Source organism: Leptonychotes weddellii, chromosome 14 (genome assembly GCF_054177405.1).
Source record: "Leptonychotes weddellii isolate Sample4059 chromosome 14, ASM5417740v2, whole genome shotgun sequence".
In the NCBI taxonomy this organism is placed as follows: domain Eukaryota; kingdom Metazoa; phylum Chordata; class Mammalia; order Carnivora; family Phocidae; genus Leptonychotes; species Leptonychotes weddellii.
The window spans coordinates 10,988,914-11,013,021 of NC_138382.1; the positions used below are offsets into that span (position 1 = coordinate 10,988,914).

The following is a 24,108-nucleotide window of genomic DNA, read 5'->3' on the forward strand; positions in this document are numbered from 1 at the left end:
CTGTGCGGTCTCGTTGTTTCGTACAGGGTCTAGTCTGTTCTTTCGTTCAGCTAGTCGACATCGACTAAGCATCTACTATGTGCTGGGGGCGTAAGTCAAGCAGGACCTGGTCCTGGTACTCAAGGCCCTCAGTTCAAGGCTATGGATGGGGGAGGCAGACTAAAAATACCAACGATTAGAGTGCAGTAGGTCTTCTTAACTGGGACAGACCTCGGTTCATATTGGAGCTTTATCAACCCCAAGTGTGTGATCTTGGACAAGTTATTTAATTCTCCCAGTCTCATTTTCTTCAGCTTTAAAATACGCACAGTAAGAGGACCTACCTCTTGAGGCAGTTGAGAGGATGAAAGAAAAATCTATGTATCTCTGTGTACTTCTGTATCTAGCACCGTGTGCCACAAATGCTAATTATTCGTGCCCACCCTCTGTGTGAGGCAATACTACCTCCACTTAAGGGTTTGGGTAGCTAGGACCCTCCAGTATTTGAGGCCCGCCTTCTCTCCTGGTCCCCCGACCACCCCACCTGCTGGGCTGGCCAACCTGGAGTTGTGGTTCAGCTCCTGGGAGATGTCGTCCACCATGTCATTCTCCGAAGCCTCGTGAGCCATGGCTTTGCAGAGCTTACAGGCCACCAGGGCCTTGGCCATGGCCTCCTCCCCGTGCTGCCAGAAGAACAGGGCCATCTTCTGCCTCTTCATCAGGACGGCCCACACCATCAGCTCATGGAAAGGGAAAGGGAAGTGGTTGATCTCAGGGTCATCCAAGTCAATGTCCACCTCTTCTTCTCGCTTCTTGGTGGTCTTTCTTCCTCGCCTTAAGGGGACATCATCCTGTAATTTTAGGGAAAAAACATAGAGGTGGAGTTAGAAATGAATCAGTTAAATTTTTAAAACGGTTATTTATTGTATATCTATTATGGGTCCTGTTCTGGGATTGACAGAGAAATGAACTAGCCTATCCCAGCTCCTATCCCAAAAGCCCTCATGCCTAACTTTAAAACAAGTTATAATGAATGTATAAGCACAGCCCTATAGGAACATGCCAGTGTTATACTTAATTTTTTAAAAAGTATTTTTGATGGGTCATTCCCTTCCTCTCTTCTCTTCTTTCTTTTTTTTTTCTTTCCTTCCTCCCTTCCTCCCTCCCTCCCTCCCTCCCTCCTTTCACTTTTGTCCATTTTTTTCCTACAGGTAAGGCTATTTGTGCCTCATGATGGATAGCGCTGCCCTTTCCTCTGAAAGGACAAGGACATCCTATTCTTGCAGGTGCATAAACAATACCCACACAAACAAAAGATGGAAAATGGGAAACAGATGATCTATCTCCAGTTTCTACATACCTCTTAGGTGCATTTGTGAAGTATTTCTGGCCTTTGGATCTGTTGCCAGTTGTAAACACCCATGAATAGATTTCACTCACTGGAATTTATGTGCTTCCTTGGTTTTCAAGTTAGTATTTCAAGTAAGATTTATTTTCTTACTTGTAATGCTAATGCAACCTCATGGTGGAATTTTCAAAGCTACTGTAACTTGTCCCCCCCCTTCAATACTGGAAAAAAATTCCCTTCTTTATTTTAGAATCATGTACTAAGCCTTACCAATTAAATGAACATATATATGTATATACATATATATATTTAAAATGTAAAATAAAGAGAACAAATAATTGACATTAATAATTTGGGCATAAACTTACCTCCATTCCCAGTAGTTTCAAGGCTTTGGGCTGTTTAAAAAAAATGTTATACATAAAGTTAGATCTTTCTTTATAGAGGTAAGAAAAGAATCCTATTATATCTTAACCAGGTAACAGAAGAACTCTATTGTACCATACAGCATTTATTCATTTCACTAAATAAAACACCACAAGGGGAACCCATTTATAGAAATTCTAGGAGAATTAGGGATTTGGTGATTTTGGTGAATCACAGAGAATCAGAACTCCAGAGAGGCCTAATGAGATTGCGAAGGGTAGAGCCTGCAGGTTTGTAATCTCTTTTATGGACCAAAATTTCTTCCATCTTTCCAGAAACGTCCTGGTTGGCTGACATCTCCATGACCTCCAGCACTTGGCTGAGCCATAAAATGTTCAGTCAAACCATAAGATGTTTCTCAAACCTCTGAAAGGCCTCTACTACCTGGAGACTTGGAATACGACTATTCAGAGTACGTGTTCAGAGGCTTCATGCCGGCCATCTCCCTAGGTAGCTGTCCAGTAAAGCAAGGGTGTGTGGGGCTACAGGGGCATGTGCTGACCTTGGCAGAAGGTGCTCAATGACACGGAAAGCATCAGCACATACAGTGGCATCACTGGTCATGCTGGGAATGTGCCAAATAGCCACAGGCCAAGACGGAGAGAGAAGGCAACTCCGCGAATTACAGACCTTGATTTATATCTAAGAAGCGGAGATACGAAATTACATCTCAGGGGTCAGGAATTCCAGTTCTGTGTTCTAAGCGTTACAGAATGGTGGAGTGCTATCTTGGAAGTTGTTCGGGTAACTAATAAGGTTACAGCACTCACCATTCCTCCAAATTTTATTTTGGAATAAAACAAAAGTAGGAATAGCCTGAACCTTGTCTCTCTCCCTTTCCTTCCCTTTTAGCTTCTAAAGTGACCACCAGTTTGAAATTTGTGTGATTTTTTTTTCTCCTGATTTATACTTTTTGGTGTTTTCAAAGTGGTCTTCGAGCCCCATCAAATACTTTCATCATCAGAAGATCAGCTGTGTTAAAAGTAGAAATCATGCCCACCGCCAGCTAGAGTAACAGTTCTCAAAATGTGGTCCAGGAACCATGTGATCCTTTCTGGGGCTCTGTGAAGTCAAGGGTGTTTTCCTAAGACTACTAAGATGCTCTTTGGTTTTGACACCGTGTTAACATTTTGCAGTGATGGTGCAAAGACAGTGGTGAGCAAACTGCTGGGGGCCTTAGCAGGAAAGAAGAAGGCAGGGACACCAAACTTTACTAGTTGTCGTTAGATTCCACCGTTACGCATTTGAAGTTTAAAGACAAACAAAAAACCAGTTGTACTTAAGAAGCCTTTGATGAGGCCTAAGAAAAAATATTAACTTTATTAAATCTCTACCCTCGATACTAAAAAAAGTCTTTTGACTATTTTGAGGGATGAAATGGGAAATGTGCATAAAGCACTTCTGCTACATACTGAACCGGGATGGGTTGTCCTGAGGACAAACATGCAGTTATTTGGATTATGGCCACACTGTTTCATGGGCGATCGACTTGAAGGAACGACTGGCAGACAAACCATGGTTTACTTAGACTTGGACATTTGGCAGACATTTTTGGAAATGGCCGAAGTGAGGCTGTTGTTTCAAGGAAAATAACTGGTGGTATCTGTTGCCAATGACAACATTTTCCAAGCAGAAATTAGAAAAAAATTAGAATTTTTGGAAACTTGCATATCCTTTCCCCCACGACCTGGACAGTTTTTCAGAAGTTAAAGACTTTTCTGATGAAATTGGAGGTGATATTAATGAAGGTGAGTTTTTGAAATTGTTTAATGAAATTTGTCAACCATCAGATCTACATAACTCAACAAACCAGTATTCTACAATGACCAGTCTACCATGTTCCAAGATCCATACAAAGTGTAAGCTCAATCAATGCATTTTAAAGTAGCAGAGTATAAAAAGTTCATTGACGTTATTTCAGATTTTGTGTTGCAACTAATCTTTAAGAAATTGCTAACTGAGTTTTGATGTATGTAGCATCAAAAAAGAGTATAATTATCTGTAAAGATTTTATTAAAATACTCCTTCCTTTATATACATATGACATATATATGACACATATATGTCCTATTTGTCACATATTTGTGTGAAGTCAGATTTTCTTTGTATATTTCAAACAAAACATCTGGCAGACTGAGTGCAGAAGTAGATATGAGAATCTAGCTTTCTTCCATTAAGCCAGATATTACAGAAATATGCAAAAAATGTAGAACAATGATATTCTTACCACCAATTTTTGTTTTTGAAAATATAGTTATTTTTCATAAACATGTCATTTATGTTAACACGTAATGGGCTTCTTACAGTTAATTTGAAATGAATTAATATTAATTAATATTGTTAAGTCTTTAATTTCTAACACGATAATAGTGATCGATAGAACTCCCATAAATAAGAGCTTTTTGGGGTCGTCAATAATTTTTTAAAAGTATAAATAGATCCCAATACCAAAAACCTTGAAAATGACTGAGGTAGATAAGATTAATTTGAATTTAATTATTATTCCCTGATCATTAAGGCTCACTCCCAATGCCAGTTTCTGATTTTAACTGGACCTAGTGAAGAAAAGAAAGGATGTATCACCCAATACATTGCTTTTTTTTTTTTTTCTTAATGGATTTGATGGTGGAAGGAAGAGGTGGGTGGGCCAGTTGCCTTCTTATCTGATCTCCCCCTTGGAGATAAGGAGGGCACCTCCCCAACGTGTCCCGCCCTAGTCCTCCCAGGAGTCCAGAAAAGGGAACTTGCTGCAAAACTCACCCTCTTGGGGCCAAAGAGATTGTGATAGAGCGTCCGGAAGCGCTTGCGCGTGTAGTTGCAGCGATAAGCCCCGCCCATCAGGTACTCAATCACCAGGCCGATGTCAATCAGGCTGATTCTATAGTCTGGGGGCAGGTTCCCCTATGAGGGAAGAACGAAACACACACACACACAAACAAATCCAAAAGACAGCGTGGTTTACTAGGGATTCGATGCCATGTGTTCTGTAACTATTTTAGAGTAAAAAAAAAAAAATGAATTAAGAAACATATGAATGTAGTATTATGCTGGTTAATTAATTCACCTTAAAATAGATCCAACCGAAACCTGGATATTCTCGCTTGGAAAGAAGACATAAGTTAAATAAGAAGATGCAGTAATCGTCGGCAATAACAGAAAATCAAAATATTTATTCAAGTCTTCAGCTGGGGAGAAAAAAACACCAGTGTAGCAGAAAAAACACAAGACTTGACATGGCAAATGCTCTGAGTCCCAGCCGCTAGCAACTCGGTTCCCCAAGCGTTCCCTGGGCTCCCAGCTCTGCTCTGCCTCTGACCCAGGCTTGTTACCACTCTCCTGCTGATCATTTACTTCTTCCCACTCACTAAATGAAGACTCCTTCCAGAAGATGATTGTTATTACCAGGACCTACATCAGGTGGGATATGCTTAGAGTTCCTTGGCAAAACCTCTATTAACAATGAAAAAAACCAAACGAGCACTTTTTCATAAAAGGAGAGTGGATGGATGTCAGGATGAAGTCATTTATGAGCACCCCTTGTGGTTAAAGAGAAAGGAGGTGGCATGAGAAGAGATTTTATTGAGGGAATATTTGTTTTCCTGGAATTAAGGAGGTTTTGGATATTTTCTTTCAAAGAGAATAGTGTTTCTTAAACACTGTTGTGTTTAAGAGAGTGATAGGGTAAGTTTTAGCTGCTTGCATATATAGATGCAAAAACACAAGAGGTTTTAACATTGTCTACTCATTACTGGTTTCGACATCAAAAGGGCGCTCTGTATGGTCTAAGCAAAATACCTGCTCTGCTAGGTCAAGGAAGAGTTAATTCCATCTGCGGGAAGTTCTGAGCGCACCACGAGTTCCAAAGGGTGCGAATAATTAACTCACTGTCTGGTTTAGTTTTCCGATGCAGGAGCGCGCTCTATACCATGAATAACAAGGGTACTGCACACTGTGTCCTTACATATATTTTGGAGAGGCATGAGGGCTCTGTCTACTTTTGTCCCTGATGCAGGACCCACCCCGATGCTGTGTGAGATCTCTGCCACTTCACAGAAGCGGCTCATAGCCATGGTGGTGGCTTTCCACTTTTGGTGGCATCAGAATCACCCGGCGAACTTGGTGACAGCACAAAAGACTGGCTTCAATGTGGGCTTCTACGGGCTTTATCAGCTCCCCGGGTGATTCTGAGATACGATGAAGTTTGTACTAAACAAGGTGGGTCAGGTGGGCTCGCATGGCAGGATTGGAAAATTCATGGTGTATAAACATTGTCATTAGGAAATGAGCTTCACTTGTTTTTGCGGAACCGAGGGTAGGTTTTCAGTTATCCTTACTCAGCTTTGCTATGGCCAACAGCATCCATTTGAAGGGGATTCAGGGTTAGAGGAGGCCCACTGTATCCTTCCATCAAACCGATAGCTTTGATGGTGTTACTGATCTTTGTATTCCCAGGCGCCTTTTATGGTGACTGGTGTGTGGTAGGCATTCAGGATGTGAATGAGTAAAACAGTGCCATTCATTGATGTGGCTGGGATCAAGTCTCAGTTTCAGGTTTCTCAGTGCTGTTTTCTTGTCAGTAACACAACTAACTAGCCACAGTCTATGAGTTGTCGTGTTTGGGATAGCCCCATGTCACTGTGGAAACTTGACTTGAAATACGCCGATCGCTCTGTCGGTATTTTCAGTGGGGTAGGAACGAAGGGATAGCAGTTCATGCACCAGCCTAAGCATAGGAGATCCTAGTCTACCCTCTAGACTTGCTTGCTGCCCCTGACCAGTTCCTACCCATCAGGTTCTACCTCTCCCTTGGCTTGGGGCACAAAGCAGGCTCGGGGGACCTTATTTGAGCCACCTGAGCACAATGGGACAGTGGGAAGGCGGTCGGTCGCATTTGCGGTGGAAGCACCTTGAGGCAGAGAACCCCTCCCATCCTTGAGCTTGGCTCATCAGAACCCCCACCGAAACGTCCTTTCATAAAAATGGCCTTATTCTCCTGCCCGCCATGCTCAGAATTTCACAATCTCCTCTGAGGACCAGCTCATCAGTCTAATGGAACTGGCAAGGGGAAGCTCCCTGCGGGCCATCAGAAAAGGCCACCTGCCTGACCTCTTTATGCAAAGCGTGGCAAAAACAGAGAAAAGGGAACTTAGAGAAAGTCTGAAGATGGTAACTGTTCATGGATTGCCCTTTCCATAAACATGAAACAGTTTAAAAATATTCCTCATGCAACTGCTTTTCTCCACTGTTTGGGGGCAGGTGAACAAGGCTGCGAGTTTCTGTCTCGATGGGCTGTACCCGACGGTTAGGCAGGCCTCTTATTTCAAGAGTAGAGGAGCCTGAGAGGCTGGACACGCATGGGTCGGCCTCCTCTCTTCTGCATTTGGCTCCCATAAGGATGACCTGCAGAGGAGGCCCTGCATTTGTGTTATTTTTCTGGGCACTGTGAGGCAGGCAGGGGAAAGAACACTGGCCAAGAATCAACTGCCCTGGGCTTCTTTCTGTCTGTCCTTCATAAATCAACCAGTTTCCCTCAAAGCCTCAGTTTTCTTCCCTGTACAAGGGGTGGAGCTCGATGGCCTCTATGGTCTATGATGCTCAAGTACCAGGTTGCAGAAACATCCCTACAAGATTTAGTGTGATGCTGTCGAAAAGCAGGATAGCAAGTCTACGAATTTGTGCCCATTTTCAATCCTGTAAGAATTTTCTAAATTTAAAACACACGAGTAACAGTGAACCTAACCCCTATATATTTTCTTTTGAGACACCAATGTGTGAACATCAGTTTGAATTCTAAGAACAAGACACCAATATTGCCTGAAGACCAATAGTGAGTGGCGATAATTATGCTTTTGGATTGTCTATAGGAGTGGGGGTTATCAGGAAAGTGATCATGGTAAAATGCAAAATAATAAAAATTTGAGAGGGGCAAAGAAAACGTTTTTTGCAAATGATTTTATTCATAAAGGGCTATTAGGCTTATATACTACCAAAGAAGATGCTGGAATCTTTTTTTGTAGGAACTTCTCATGTAAAGCTTATTTTGAAGTGACTTATACAGGATCTGGTCTCAAGCCAGAGAAGGGATTCAATGAACCTTCTGGGTTCTGCCCAGCTTGGAGCGAAGGCCTTAAAGGAACTGGCCTGCCTTCTGTTTGACCACAAGGGGACGATGTTCACCTGACCAAAGCCAATGGCGATTCCGCCAGCATTTACCTGCCTGTTCTGTTTTATATGTGGAAGAAAGCGATGTAAATGAATATAGCAGATTGGAGGATTTGGAAATCAGGAGAGAGTCAGAGTCAGATGCCCTTGTTAAAGTGGTATCTGGAGGAGGGAGAGCTTACTTTACCAAGTAATGTGTTTGAAAGCCTGCAAGACTGATTGCGTCTGTTTTTTTACCCCCCAGAGGCTTTGAAAGCACAGAAATTAAGGGAAATTAGTTTCACAATTTTTACTAGGAAGAATGGAAATCTTTTGGGGAGGAAGAAATATATTTCATAAAATTAATAAAATCAGGTACAATTTGAGCCTCTTGTGATACCTGTGTCCTGGATGACTCTGAAGGGGTTGGGAGCATTGGGGTATGTCTGACGTGCCGGACTGACGGCCTTGGCCACCTGTGACCTTAGATGTCAAAGACGCAGAGAACAGCCTGCAGTATGACCCTGCAGTGGAAACAGCACTGGGCTCCACTGTGGTCCCAGCTCTGCCTTTCTGTGACCCTGGGCAGATCATTTCTTTACTCTGTGCCTCAGTTTACACTCTGAAAACAGGCACTTTGGACAGAGTTACTTCGAAAGATCATGTCTATTTCTAAAGGTCCAATTGTCTGACCACTACCTGGCAGGCTGCTCTTATTTCTATGCTGCCTGGGCACTGGGCAAAGATTGTTGTCCAGAGTGTGCAGGGTTGACATAGTTTCTACTCATCGCCCCTGAAATGTGGTTAGTGGAGCTGAGGGCTCAGAGACAGGGATGGGTAAAGGGCTAGACAGGAATGGTGTTGTGCACATCACATCCACCTCCTTTGGAAAAAGCAGAGAAAGTGAACAGCACCTCACATACCACAGGTAATGTCCAAAAACCTTCTGGAGGAGTCTTCCTTCGCTTGGGTGCTTTTCAAATAGGAAGCCAAAGACGACACTGGAGTAATGCTCCTTCTGTCATTTCTGTTCTTCCCTCCTCCCTCTTTTGGTAATTACTTTGGTAATTGGTAATGCCTGAACACTTATGTCCCCTTTCATGCCTCAAGAACACATTGCAAGCCATGTGACTCAAACCATTTGATCCACAGAGTGAAACAGAGAACTTTGGCTCCATCAGTAGATACAAACTGACAACATGAAAATGTTGTCCCCTTTTCTCATGCCATGAGCTACTTCTCTGATGCTAAGTTTTAATCCATGCCATCCTAAAGATGACTTTTAATTAAAAGAGTAGTTTAAATGCATGTATTGGATCTGCTCTTCTGAATGTACTCTTTTTCAGAAGTCAGCTCATGATATCACTATCAGATTTCAGCTGTTTAGGAAACACATTTTGTGGAAACTTATTAACAAGCCTTCAAAACAAAATTGCTTCCTTCCGGTGTATGTAGGGTGTAAAATGATTGCTGGTTGTTGGGTTTACCAAGGAAGGGTGGGCAAAAGTCTATTTTGGTGAAAGTTCAAGGAAAAGAGGACATTCCACAATGTTCAGCTTGGTTATAGACCAGGCAATCTTTTAAAAAATAAAAATGCTTTTGCAAATCTGCATGAATTTGGCAGATGGGATTATCAAAATGTCCTTTCTTTATCCAAAGAGTGTCTTAAATTCTTCCCCCACCCTTTCATTCTGCCAAAGCTCTGGGTCTTAATTCCCATGTGAATGAATTTTAAACTACCATAACTTCACAACTATTTCTATATAATACTCAACTATCACCCTCCCTTGGTGGGAAATGATAGTACAGGTCATGTGAAGTATTAGCACATTTAAGTTAAGAAAGAAAAACTAGTACTCTAAAACATATAGAGGCACAAATCGAGCAGACAGTTAGCTTCTAAAAATAGCAAGTTAGATTTCACGGAAAAGCAGACAGACTCGGGCCGCTCTGGATTAATGTCGCGTTGGTGCATCCAATGGATTTATGCAGGAAAGCAGTTCCGGGAACTGGGTTGGACTCTATCATTTTAAATTTCTGATTGATGCTGTATAACCAACTTTTTACCTCCTTGCTCCTAGATTGTTCCCTTGAAATTACTAATTTGAGATTCAGTTCTCCAAACTCAGTTCTCTTGATATCAAGGGAGAGTTGGACTTGGAGATAATCATGCGGTAAACGTGGGACCGTTTGATGATTCCTAAATGCATTGCCTGGATTCCTAAGAGTTACTTGCATTTGATTTTCCAGATATATCATTGAACACTATGTTTAGGTTCAGAACTATGATCCTAACATAGGAGTAGCATTTTGTACCAGGGCTTATCACTTACTGGTTAATAGTTTTTTGTCACAGATCACATCAACTAATAGGTAACATAAAGTCCTACAATCATAAAGCACAAAGCACATGCTAATTATCAAGTTCTTTAATTTTGAAAATTGGTTAAGCTGCCCAAGATTTTCTTAGCATTTTAAACCTAGCTTTTGTAGACTTTGCGTATCGCATTGGCTTAAATTTCTGGAAGTCATCTGAAACCACCTGAGGAAGATGAGAACCAATGTTAATTTCTCTCATTTACTTTTTTGTTTTTAAGTTTTATTTTTTTATTTGAGAGAGAGAGAGCGAGAGAGAGCATGAGTGGGGGGAGAGGCAGATGGAGAGGGAGAAGCAGGCTCCCCGCTGAGCGGGGAGCCCAACTCGGGGCTCGATCCCAGGACCCTGAGATCATGACCTGAGCCGAAGGCAGTCACTTAACTGACTGAGCCACCTAGGCACCCCTCTCCCATTTACTTCTTGAGAAAACACAAAACCCCCTCATTTTTAGCTCCCTTCATCCATATTACATAAAACCTAGAGACTTCCAGCTCCTTTGGCTCCCATTGTTATCTCCTTTTTTGTTGTCCAAGTCAGAGGCTCACCTTTATCATAGAAGTAAACAGGAGTCTGCTTTTCCTGTTCCTCTCTCTTCCCAAGGGAAGAAACGAAAAACAGGCTGTCTGTTTCTCCCCACCTTATTGGCAGTCTCTTTTCCCAGGCAAAAGGATAAATTGTTCCTAAGCCAGTTCAGAACTATACTGGGTCATCTGTAATCACTTTTTCCAGTTACTAATTCAGTACCTAAGTGAATCCTTATGTATTTCTGTTCCAATATTTGGATCACACTTGAAAGAAAAATAAGACCGATCCTAATACTCCTTCCTCCCAAATCCTTACCATCCCATTCTTTCTCATTAGTTTATATTACTTTTGAAGTACATCTTTAGCTAAGAAGTTTAAAAAAAAAAACCCTACTTTAAAAATACATGCCTTCTAATGCAAGTGACATGAGCCAATGTAAGAGGCAGGCGAAGGGGATTTCAGAAGGGAGAAGATGATGTTGCAAAGCAGAGCTGTACAAGGAAGAGAACCTAAGAGGAGGGATTTTGATCATTTATATTCAATGAAATCTAACTGCAAAAATCCCTTTGAAAATCAGGCAAGATATTGAGAAACTAGGGGATGAAGGTGAATCAGTGACTTTATTTGAAGGCTCGAATTGGCCACTGGCTGAGATTGAGGGACAAAGGCATAGTTGTCTCCTCAGCAAGCCTCACAATTCCTGCAGTGACACAGACTAGCTCAAGGTGATGGGGGAGGGGATAATATCTTCTTTATCATTTAAAAACTCTCAGGACATTTTATTGTACATGAGCGACAAATATCATGGCAAAGAATACACAGTAGATGTACACACTTAATCTTTCGAGATCCTTCCCCCTAGTTTCCAGGCAATTCTAAGCCAGGATAAATTACACAATATTAGAAGGCTTGAGGGTAAGGGAAAGGGCTCTGTTGAGGGCAGATGTGCTTCTGGCTCGAAATGGGGCCGATCAGGGAAAGAGGAGATCTTGGTAAAGTGGTGGTTGGGTTGGATGTATAGATTGCACAGCATTTGTTTCTCTTGCTTTGAAAGGACACCAGGCTTCACTCGCTCACACAGATGAAAAATCCTTCAGTAAGGTTGTGTAGAGACGAGAGGAAAGTTTCCAAGAGCCAACAGAAGATTTTTGTTTGTTTTTTTGTACTCTTTATCATTACTAGTAAAGGTCTAGTTGGTTAGTAGGAACATTCTAAGCAGCCCCGGGACTTTTACTTGGCCTTTCAAGGGAAACACCTAAGGGAAGTTCTAGACAATGACTCCATATGAGATGAAGGAATCGTACTCTATTTTTGACCTTACTTTGTAGCTTCCTCTGAGTAGGTCCTACAGGCTTTGGTGAGTGGTGGGTGGGTGTGCATACGTATGTGTAGGGGGTGGGAAAAGTGCCCCCATCTATTTCCTCCTTTGGAGTTAAAAACAGCAGTCTCTGGGAATGCTGTCAAGGATTTGGAATGAAGTTACCTCTGAGAGAGATCAAATGGAGCAAAAAAACAAGCACTTAGCTAAGATTAAACAGCTTCCCTGCATCTCACTCTTCTCATCTATAAACGGGAATCATACTATATAATAATGATAATAAAATAGTAATTCAACTTCATAGAATTGTCATGAAGATGAAATGAGCTGCGACATACATCAGGCTTAGATTAGTGCCACGCACCTGGTCGTCACTAAAATTTTATTATTGTTAATCAAAGGATCTGAGTTTGAATTCTGCCTCTTCCCTAACCACGTACTACAGTTCTCACCTCCTTACATTTCAGCCTCTGTATCTGTAAAATGGGAATAATTCTCCTTGATCCAAACCTCTTGCCTTCCCCCCCCCACCCCATCAATTAGATGATAACGTGAAAAAACCTACTGGAAAAAATAAAGTGTTAGAAGAATGGAATGCACACACGTGTTTTTGTCTCTGATGCCCTGAGACTTTTTGAGCTACACTTCCTGCACTCTGCATAATGTTAGAAGTGACAGTGACGCATGGCATCAGGAGCTAGGACATGAAGATACCTCCTATGGTTAGTCAGACAACATGGAAACTAGCCCCCCAAACAGTGAGGGCATATGGAAGAAAACGGGCAATGGCAGAAATCCACGCAGCGTGGCGCAAAGCTATCCAAAAACATTACGCATTCTGCTATCCAAAAGCATTATGTCCCATGAAAGCATCTAAAACCACAGAGACGGGAGGTAAAACCGCAGCTGCATTGTAAGCAGAGTCATCGTTAAAAGGCGACATACACACAGTGTCCTGAAATGAGGGAGCTCGGGGAGACAGGAACGCTCTGGCAGCTCATGCAAAACAGAGGCGCTTTCTAATCAGAGGAAGCAGTCAAGACAGGGCCTCCGACCTGCAGTCGAGAGGGTTCTTACCTTTTTGACATCCCTGACCAAGTGGTACAATGTGTTTGAGGGCCCATGTCTCTGAAAACAATAAAGAAGAATCAAATGGTTTTGCTGGTCAGGGGCTCTCATTGGTAAGGCAAGAAGGATCTGGAAGGAAGGGTTCTGGCCGGTGGAGGGACAGTTCTTTAAGATGAACCTTGTTGTAGTTGCTCAGTTGTACCTGTCTTTTCTAAACCAACACGCTGGCAGATTTTTGGATTGTGGTTCCTTGAGAAAAAGCGTTTGAGGTTCTAGGTTCAAACTTTGTAAAGGAGGTTGTCAACCTGTGGACAGCTGGGCCCAAACATCATGAAAGGGGCTAGTTTTGAGGCACGGCGGAGATAAAAGGGGCCAATTTAGAGCACTGGAAATACACTTTGGCACACGGCTGATCGCAACCTGTTTATTACCCATAACAAATGAGAAATTGTCTAAAACAGGTTGGCAAAGTTTTCTGTGAATGGCCAAAGTGTCAATATTTTAGACTTTGTGGGTCATATACTTTTCACTGCAACCGTTCGACTCTGCCATTGTGCAAAAGCAGCTGGAGACAATATGTCAACAAGTGAGCCTGCCCGTGTATCAATAAAACTTTATTTATGGACACCAAAAGAGAATCAAATGTCATATAATTTTAATACGTCGCAAAATATCATTCTCCTATTGATTTTTTGCAATCATTAAAAAATGTTTAAAAAACCTTTTTAGCTTGCAGGCCATACAAGAACAGGCAGTGGGCTGGATTTGACTCTTTGGTAGCAGTTTGTTCAAATCTAGTCTAAAGAAAAAGCCACAGGCTCTTGGAAGGAAAAGAGAGGCTAATGTGAAATGACTTGCTATCCCCGTCATCTTTCGGGAATAGGAATGCTAGATAAAATACAGGATACCCAGTTAAATTTGAATTTCAGATAAATAAGAAATAATTTTTAGTATGAGTATATCCCAAATATTTCATGGGACATGCTCATATTAGAAATTACTCATTGTCTACCTGGGATTCAAATTTAACTGGGCATCCTGTATTTTTATTTGCAAAATCTGGTGACCCTATTGGAGAATCTCAAATAGGGATGGCAAATCCTTCAGCAGTGTATGGAGATGAATCCTGGGTATCACCTCAACTCCCTGCCCATTCATGAGACATCCTTCTCAGAATTCTTTTTCCACTGAAGAATGCAGTCTGATATAGGGACTGAACACACAAACTCTGGAGTCAGAATGCCTGGCTCCACACCCGGCTCTGCTGCCTACCAGCTATGACCATGTGCAAGCTCCTTATTATTACTGAGACCATTTGCAGTCCCATAATCCTTCTTGACAGAGTTCTCTGGGGAACCACCACCAGTTGATTTGGGTGATGAAATCTATTGACCTTTCTTGATCTAGAACTTTCCTACTTCCTTCTTTCCAATCATTGGAATAAATACATTACCTTGATTCTCTAACTGATATGCAAGTCACTAAACTCTGTGTTTTGTTTTATTTATTTTACTGAAAACCCCATTTTCCCTAGCTTTATTGAGATATAATTGAATAAGACATTGTGTAAGTTGAAGGTGTACAGTGTGATTTGTTTATCACAATTAGGTTAGTTAACACATCCTTCACTTAACATAATTACCATTTTGTTGTTGATTATGGTGAAAACATTAAAGCTCTAATCTCACAGCAACTTTCAATTATACGATACGGTGTTGTTAACTATAGTCTTCATGCTGTATGTTAGATCCCTGGAATTTATTAGTCTTGTAACTGAAAGTTTATACCCTTTGGCTAACATCTCCCATTTTCCCCACCCTTCAGCCCCAAATATTTTGAGGATCCTCCAAACTGTGTTTTTATATCTGGCTCCCTTTTCAAATATTAGTTGACCATATACACATGTGTTTATTGCTGAGCTTCTGACTCTGTTCTATTGGTCTATGTGACTATTTTTATGCCAATACTGTCTTGATTACTATAGCTTTGTGAAGTAGTTTGAAATCAGGAAAGGTGACACCTCTACCTTTGTTCTTTCTCAATATTGCTTTGGATATTTAGAGTCCTTTGTGGTTCCATGTGAATCTTAGGATTGTGTTTTCTATTTCCATGAAAAAATGCCACTGGCATTTTGAAAGGGATTGTATTGAATCTATAAAAGGCTTTGGATGATATGGACAAGTTAACATTATTAACACTTCTAATCCATGAACATGGGATATCTTTCCATTTATTTGTGTCTTCTTCAATTTCTTTAATCAATGTCTTATAATTTTTGCTTTATAGATTTTTACTTCTTGGTGAAATTTATCTGTAAGTATTTTATAGTTTTGATGCTTTCATAAATGGGATTGTTTTATTCTCTTTTCAGATTGTTCATTGTTAGTGTATAGACGTTCAACTGCTTTTCATATGTTGATTTTGTATCATGAAACTCTACTGGATTCATTTATTAGTTCTAACAGTTTTGTGTGTGTGTGTGTGTGTGAAGTCTTTAGGATTTTCTATATACAAAATCATGTTATCAGCAAAGACAATTTTACTTCTTCTTTTCCAAATTGGGTGCCTGTTTTTCCCTGCCTCCCTCCCTATTGAGATGATATGAGTTTTGTCTTTCATTCTATTAATGTGATGTGCATTTATTGATTTGCATATATTGAGCCATCCTTGCATTTAGGGATGGAATCCCATTTGGTCATGGTGTATGATCTTTCCAATGTGCTGTTGAATTTCTTTCTTTTTTTTTTTTTTTAAAGATTTTATTTATTTATTTGAGAGAGAGAGAATGAGAGAGAGCACATGAGATGGGGGAGGGTCAGAGGGAGAAGCAGACTCCCCGCCGAGCAGGGAGCCTGATGTGGGACTTGATCCAGGGACTCCAGGATCATGACCTGAGCCGAAGGCAGTCGCTTAACCAACTGAGCCACCCAGGCGCCCCTGTGCTGTTGAATTTCAATTGCTAGTATTTGGTTGAGAATTTTTGTACCTATATTCATCAGGGATATTGGCCTTGTAGTTTTATTTTCTTATAGTGTCTCACTTTGGTGTTGGTGTAATGCTGGCCTCCTAAAATAAATTTGGGAGTATTGCCTCTTCAAGTTTTTTGAAAAGTTGGACAAGAATTGGGGTTAGTTGTTTAAATGGTAAGATTCCCCTGTGAAGCCACCTACTCCTGGGCTTTTCTTGTCAGGAGGTTTCTGATTACTGATTCCATCTCCTTACTTGTTATTGGTCTGTTACAATTTTTCTATTTCTTCATGATTCAGATTTGGTCAGTTGCATGTTTCTGGGAATTTATCCATTTCACCTAGGGCTAATTATTGATCTTTTGGTGGGGATAGAAACTGGGACCTCCTACTCTATCATTTTTAGTCTATTCGTACTGAAAGTGTCACTATGCAGAAGCAAGAAAAATCTGCAGAGGAAACAGACACCTGGAGCTGCTCTGCTAAACTGTTTTCTAGTTCCAGCAGCAGGAAGGAGAGAGAGCCAGTGTGGTACCACCTAACACCCACCACTGGCTGGAGGAAAGGTCAATAAGCTCTATCTCATTAGAGCTGTGGGTGGCGGACAGAGAAGCAGTGACAAACGAGGGGAAGAATAACCTCTATGACAGAAGTGTTGGTTCAGTACTGGCTTTCTTCTTTACTTAGGAGTTTTGTGACCTTGAATAAACCAATTCACTTCTTGGCCTTTGTTTTCTTACCTGTAAAATGCAGGAAAACAATACCTACTCTTTCTTTTAATATTCCAAGTAAAAATTTATTAATCTTGATTAAGAAGTCTTACATATTTAATACTGCTTCTAATGTATCATAGGAATTACTTCCCAAAAATGCTAATCACAGCTGGACTGAAAGAGTATTTGGGAAATGTAGCAATGTTGTTTTTATGTAAGTATAAACCACATTATAGTCTACTGGAGATCCAAAGGGATGTGCCTTTGTGGAATTCAAAACAAAAGAACAAGCAGCGAATGCTATTGAGGTAGGTCCAGAACCTTTGGGAAGAAAGATTTCTTAACTTTCCTGAATTGTACTCTCCAAGCAGCCTGTTCCCTCTTGAAGTTTCCAATATCTACTCTTTAAACGTCATTGGATTTTAGTGAGTATCAGCTCAGAGCCAACATACTTAACTCACTGAATACTATAAACAACTTCCTAAATAGTAGTTTTTCTTTATGATTACTCCTTGGTATCCCTAGTAAATGAAGTAGCAAATTATTACAAAACAACACAAAAAATATTTTGGGGTAACTCCAAGCAAGGGGTATTGTACATTTTATTCTATTATAGAGGAAAAGGAATGAATGTCATAGCTCTGAGGATAACAAGATGGTGCGGGATAGTTAATCGGTCTCCTTTGATACTTTGAATTAAATCAATTCTCCTCTGCTGATTGCCTCAAACGCCCTCTGGGCTTACAGCATACACTGTGTTCTAATTTTCAGAGCCTCGTGGGTTTGTGTAAGAATCTGAGAATGTTAGCTTTTGGTGTGATCGTGTAACTCTCCCCCTTAGATGCTGACAACTGAGCAGTTAAAACAAGTGGAATCTTGGTGACTTGGCATTGTTGTCTAAAGGTCTAAGGGAACATTTGTGAAAAATGATCCATGCATTTGGAAGGGAGGGAAGAGACTCACAGGCATGTGGGGGGTGGGGTGGGCAGGAGAAGGTAAAACAAACAAACAAAAAAAACCACAGAGAAAATAAAAAGTGCCTTAGCTTGGTCCTACCGTATTGTACAATTCCTCTAGTCTGGAGATGGTGAGAAAGCGGTGCATGCTTACTCCATTCTCTATGAGTAATTTCACAAAATCCACTCTGTCCAGAACTAGGGCATCCAACATGGCTTGCTCCAAAGACCCCACCTGCAAATCAAGTCACTGAGTTAGTCTGCCCCAGGTTCTAGGGATGCAGTTCGTTGGTGTTCACCTGAACAGTTTAGACATGCCTTTGACATCTGGTAAACCTTCAGCACATCCAAGAACATGCTAGCAAGACTGTTCCCAACTCCACTTTTGGGACAGCCACAATCTTGCTTGTGTTTTGGGACCTGTCTTTGCAAATAGAATTCAAAGTTTTCTAGTTCCAAAAGCTATTTCCTCCTTGACTCCTTTTTTCTCTTCTGGATCCTAGGAAGACGAAGGGTATACAAGAATTTTCCTTGTATTCTCTGACCAAACTTCTGCAATACTAGTGAAGTGCCAAAGTGGGTGCTTTGCTGTCCTCCTTTTCATCTTCCTGAGGCTCTGAATTAGATCCCTGCTACCTTGAAAAGAGGGACCCCAGCAAAAAATATACAGTAGGCCCTTCTTTATTTTAATTAAGTGTTAGACTACCTTGCTTCTGCCTCACCCATTTCTATGCAGAGATGCAGCAACTATTTGGGTTCTTTGGTCTGTTTACCACGGTTTTATTCAATTCATTTCACGAAAATTTCCCGGTGTCTAGACTCCTTGACAAATCTTTCCACACTAGCCATCCACTAGCAGCACTAAATAAAGACAGGGGCTTCTTGGGGGGTTGTGGGGGGGCAGCAGCTCTCTGCAGGAAAGACAGGGTTAAAGAAGACCTGTCCGTGCGGGTATTGCCCTTTAGTTATTCCAGCACAGAAATCAAATCTCAGACTGCTGGCTGCCTCCTAGGGATCCAGGCACCAACCACCCAATAGCCAATTTTCCAAGTTTTTAATTTTGGTAGTGTCGGTCGAGGGAAACAAACCAAGAACAGTTATATAAAGCTTTGGTTCCCTCTCTGTGGTGCTTGGGAATAGGGAGGACCTGTGCTCAGCCACCAAGACCAGATGGTACCCACATGCGGAGGCTGGCTAATCCTGCATCCTGAGGTGTGACGGGGCCATACGCTAGCAGGGGGCACCGCCGCTCGGGCGCAGCAACCTCAGAGACAACCAGAAACAAACCGCTAGCTCTACGCCTTCCTTCACTTGCACGAACACACTTTTGTCTTCTGTGTCTTCTCAGACGTATGGAAGAGATGGCATCATTTGCAGCTGAACGTTGCCATCAGAGGCCACCCGGAGATGGGAACTGTCTGGAATGTTTGCAGTTGTGCTTTGTCGTGGCGTCAACCAGGTGGCAGTGTTTTCCTAAATATGAGAAAGGGGCCCGAGCCCGAGGAGGGCTACCAGGGAGGGAACATCTGCATCCTAGAGAAGAGGCAGCAGCTTCTCCGAGCTGCTCTTGGACGGAGACTTCTTAAGCAAATACCCTTGCCCAAGCAAGTGGGCTTTGCAGGGGTGGTGACATATACTCTACCGGCCACTGCTGCCCATAAATAAAGATCTGGCTGCGAGCGATGTCCACTCTGTTCCAGGCTAGAGCTAAGCTCAGCTGGTCTGGGGCCGAGGCATTTGTTCCTGTGCAGACAAGGAGGAGGAAAGAGTGGGAGAGAGAAAGCAAAGATGAGTTATTATACCAAGAAGACCTACTCCACGACTCTCCCATCAACACCCCCTCTTCCTGAAAAGTAGACTCAGCTGGGCAACAGGGTTTCTCAGACAGGGCACTACTGGCATTTGGGGGCAGGATAATTCTCTCCTGTGGGGGCTGTCCTGCACATTGTGGATTATTTAGCAGCATCCCTGAACTCAACCCAGTAGATGCCCATGACACCCCGACCCAAGTCATGACAATCCAGAATGTCTCCAGACATTGCCAGATGCCTCCAGGAGGAAGGAAAGAGACAAAATCAGCTCACTGAAGACCACTGCTCAGCACTGTTGCTCATCCACATGTGGCCCGTGGAGCTGAAGCTGCAGCAGCACCTGGGCGCTTGCTAGAAATGCAGATGCTCAGGCCCCACCCTAGATCTGCTAAATCAGAATCCGTATTTTAACAAGGTCTCAGATGGTTCATGCGCACATTCAAGTTCGAGAAGCAGGACTCTGTAACACGTGTTGTTTCTGCTGGCTGATCAGTGGTGCGAAGCGTTGTTCCGATTGTATGTTGCACGGGGCTATGCCCTCGTCAACTAGTGAGCCAGCTTGGCCAGTCTATTGAAAAAGAGTTAAGATCTTTTAAGAGAAAGGCAAACAAGTGGCTTAGGTTTTTTTTGATTGGTGGGTAGAAGCCACTGGAATAAATTTTCAGTTTCCTGTTATTCTCCAGACTCTGTGGCTAGATCTGTGTGGTTCACGGGTGGCTATTTAAATCTAAATTAATCAAAATGAAATACAACAAAAACTTTAATTCTCCCATCACACTAGCCACGTTTCGAATGCTCGGGAGCCGTATGTGGCTGGTGGTCTCTGACTTGGAGAGTGCAGATTCAGAACAGTTCCATCACCATCGAAGGTTCTGTTGGAAAGGGGCTGGTCTAGATCAATGCATCCTGTCAGTAAATGTGACCTGCCAAGCAGCTGGGTGTGAGGCCTGAGAACGGGAGGTGGGAAGAACACTGGGCTACAGTCAGGGGACCCAAGTCTGCCATTTTACAGCTGTGTGACTTTGGTCTTCTCTGTACCACTGTTCTGTCACCTTGTGAAATGGGGACAATAAGAATGATCCTGTTTACTGGCTGGGATGGGAAACTAGAATGAGATCATATAAATGAATTCACATGTGAACTGGGTTTTTGCAGTTAACACCCTTGGTACCCTGACCAGGAGCCATCCCTAAATATTTGCCTGACCCCATGCTGCTAGACGTCCCACCAGCAGGGGAGCAGGGTATAGAGACAGCGCTCTTACCTGCCTTAGAGTTTTTGGACATCTACTGTGTGCTAGGCAACATATTAGGCACTTGCACATGTTATCATATGTAATGTCCCGAACAATCCTGGGAAATGGGTCTTATTGTCTCCGTTTGACAGATGAAGATACTGAGGTCCAGAGAGGTTAAAAACCAAACAGCTACTAACACAAGGGAAACAGAAGAGGCATTTATCATGCCAGACGTGAGATTCAGCCCCAGTGTTTTCCCTTCATTCCACCTCTGCTGATTCCGATGTTTGTGAGGGAGGGGTGGCTAGCAAATGCTAGTACTGCCCATCTTTCTGGATTCTTCAGCAGTGGAGGCTCGAAGCAATGAGCTGCAGATAGGGTTGCTGGTGATGAAGCAGGGATTCACAAAGTCTGTTGCACATTAGAATCACCCGGGCAGCTTTTAAAACATCCCTATGCCCAGATTGCACCCCAAAACAACCACATCCCATTGGTAGGGTGGGAGCCAGGTTTTGATAGCTTTAAAAGTCTCCAGGTGTTTTCAATGTGCCCCAGAGCTTGGGAACCACTGTGCTACATGATTCTGTCTGCTGCCTCCCCGTGACTCTTCCTTCTTGGCTCTGAGACATTTAAAGTTAAGAATTGGGTGAGCAAAATGCTCTCTAGACAGCACCTCTCAAATTTGAGCATGCATAGAAATAACCCGGAGAGCTTTTTAAAACACAGAGTCTTGGGCCCTACCTCCAGAGAATCAGATTTAGTAGGTCTGGGGTGGGACCCAAGTTTCTGCATTTCTAATCTCCCAGGTGGTGCTGGTGCTGATGATCTGAAACTTTCATTTGAATAACAAAGACCCTAGAGAGCTGTGTGCCACTTTTTCCTCACAGGGCAAAGGGCATTTTGATTCTGGTGTCTACACATTGATGGGTTCGGTATGAACCACATACTTGTAGTAAATTAATTAGTGTTTGGGATGATGAATATTAATTCAGTTTACATAAGGATTTTTCTTTTAAAAATTATTTATCACCTCAGGTGATAACATCAGAAACCACAAACTAATACCAGGGTAACTGGTGTAAACAAGTGATAAATAGGAACATGTCAAAACGTACTGTCATCATTTTGAATTTTTTTTTTTTTTTTTTTTTTTTAGGGGAAGAAAGGGAAGGCTCACTGGGGATGCGTTTGGAAAGCTAGCACTTTATACTTTGCTCCCTTAGCAGCTCTATTGGTCATTGCTGACCTGCTGTAATGGTTTAATCATTCACTTTGCCATTGTATGCCACAAATTTGTATGTCACCCAGTCAAAGGTAGCAGCACAAATATGAACAAGAACAAAGCAGGAAGCAGCTATTGGGGTCAATGTGAGCTACCTGAATGTAATTACATTAAGTGTCAAGTGAAATCACAAAGCCAGTGTGTCTTGACTTCTCAAAAATTGAAAATACATCACTCAAAAGTGATCCTGGGTGACAGTTTGGATCAGAGGTTCTCAACTTGGGTGACCAACCATCCCAGCTGCCCAGGAGAGTCAGGCTGTTAGCACTGTCAGTCCTGGAAGACCTGTCAGTCCTGCACCAACCTGGATGGCTGGTCACCCTATGTGACACTGTGGTTGCATGCTGGAATTTGCCTGAAGAGCTTGAAATATACTTGTGCTTGGGAGCCATCGCAGAGATTCTGGTTTCACTGGTCCTGGGCATTGCAGTTTTTAAAAGCTCCCCAAGAGCTTTTAAGAACAAGAGGTCCCTAACCTTATCTTCACATTAGAATCATGAAGACAAGGCGAAGAACCTTGAATCTAGATAATATATGATAATAACATAATATGATAGATAATATATCATCCACTTATTCCCCCGGTTATTCATTTATTTACACATTAAAAAATTCCAGATTTCATGCCTTCTCTTATGGCAGGCACTATGCCAGTCTGAGGACCAAGGTAAGTAGGACAGAGTCCATTGTCTTGAGAGCTTACATTCTAGAGGAAGAGCTAGGTCAGTAAGTAAATACATCATCTCATGCAGTCATTCATTTATCTGCTCAACAGATATTGAATACCTTCTATGGCAGGAATTGTTTTATCATTGAACATCCATCCAGTGGTGAGAAAGATAGCTAAGGTCACTCTGTACAGAGCTTACTACTTACTTCTACCCATGGAGGGGCAGCACTCAGAAAGTAAAGGAATAAGCAAACTAAGGAACTGTGTACTTTCTGATTGTGTAAGTGCTGTGAAGGAGCAGAGTCTTTCCTGAGAGACGTGGGACCTGTGTCTAGAGGAACACTTTGAGTCATTCCAACTCAATGTGGTGGCACCATTCTGGCTACCCAGCCTCACATGATCCAATCAGCTGGAGTGATCTGCTGGCCAGGATGCCCTCCTGAAACCAGGGCTGGATACGAAGCCATTGGATAACATCATAGGTACAAGTCTGGGTGTCCTTTGGGGCATCTGGTTGGTCCTGTGAGGCAAAGAGAGGGTTGGAAAATGCCCTGAAGTATTGAAATGGGTCTGGGAATCCATGAAGATCCTGGTTTGGGCTAAGGGTACACCATCCATATGGCACTGTGGCCCTGGCTGATGCCAGATCCCAGGTGGGCATGGAGAAGGCCTTTTAAAGTACTGGCCTTGGGCGCCTGGGTGGCTCAGTTGGTTAAGCGACTGCCTTCGGCTCAGGTCATGATCCTGGAGTCCCGGGATCGAGTCCCACATCGGGCTCCCTGCTCGGCAGAGGGTCTGCTTCTCCCTCTGCCCTCTTCCCTCTCGTGCTCTCTGTCTCTCATTCTCTCTCTCTAATAAATAAAAAAAAAAAAAAAAAAAAGTACCAGCCTCATGGTGGTACTGATAATGACCCGGGTAGGGGTGGAGCTGCTCTGTTAGGATGAATGGACAGGAGACCTCCCTGAGAGTAACATTTGAACTGGGACCTAAACAATTAGAAAAAGCCATCATGTGAAGATCTGGGCAGGGGGCAGGAGTGGGGGAGCATTCCAGGAAGAGGGAACATCAAATATAAAGGCCCTGATGTGGGAATGAATACAAATAGGTATAAGACATAAAAAAATAGAGTTTTAATATTTCCTCTTTTTGCAGGAGGTCAGGGAAGATTTAAGTGCATAGATACTAGTTTTAAGGGAGGGATTAGTTCACTAGGCAAATGAGATGAAGAAAAGCATTGTAGCAAAAGGAACAGCCTATGCAAGGATTGGGAGAGTTAAATAGCCCAGTGAGT

The 24,108-nt window shown here is 42.4% G+C and overlaps 1 protein-coding gene across 6 annotated transcripts in view; it reads right to left on the bottom strand.

The window, feature by feature from the left end:
- The window catches only part of TRPM3 (transient receptor potential cation channel subfamily M member 3), a 535,004-nt gene that overhangs the window by 80,834 nt on the left and 430,062 nt on the right, over window positions 1-24,108 (bottom strand). For 4 of the 6 annotated variants that reach the window (XM_081802841.1, XM_081802838.1, XM_081802840.1 and 1 more), the window contains 7 exons: window positions 19,460-19,560; window positions 17,918-18,052; window positions 13,192-13,242; window positions 4,818-4,853; window positions 4,514-4,654; window positions 1,696-1,725; window positions 541-830 (listed from right to left, as the gene is read on the bottom strand). In XM_081802841.1, coding sequence (XP_081658967.1) covers window positions 541-830; window positions 1,696-1,725; window positions 4,514-4,654; window positions 4,818-4,853; window positions 13,192-13,242; window positions 17,918-18,052; window positions 19,460-19,560 — 784 coding nt within the window. The remainder of the gene's footprint in view (window positions 1-540; window positions 831-1,695; window positions 1,726-4,513; window positions 4,655-4,817; window positions 4,854-13,191; window positions 13,243-17,917; window positions 18,053-19,459; window positions 19,561-24,108) is intronic. The other 2 variants (XM_081802839.1, XM_081802837.1) reach the window with 1 other exon arrangement.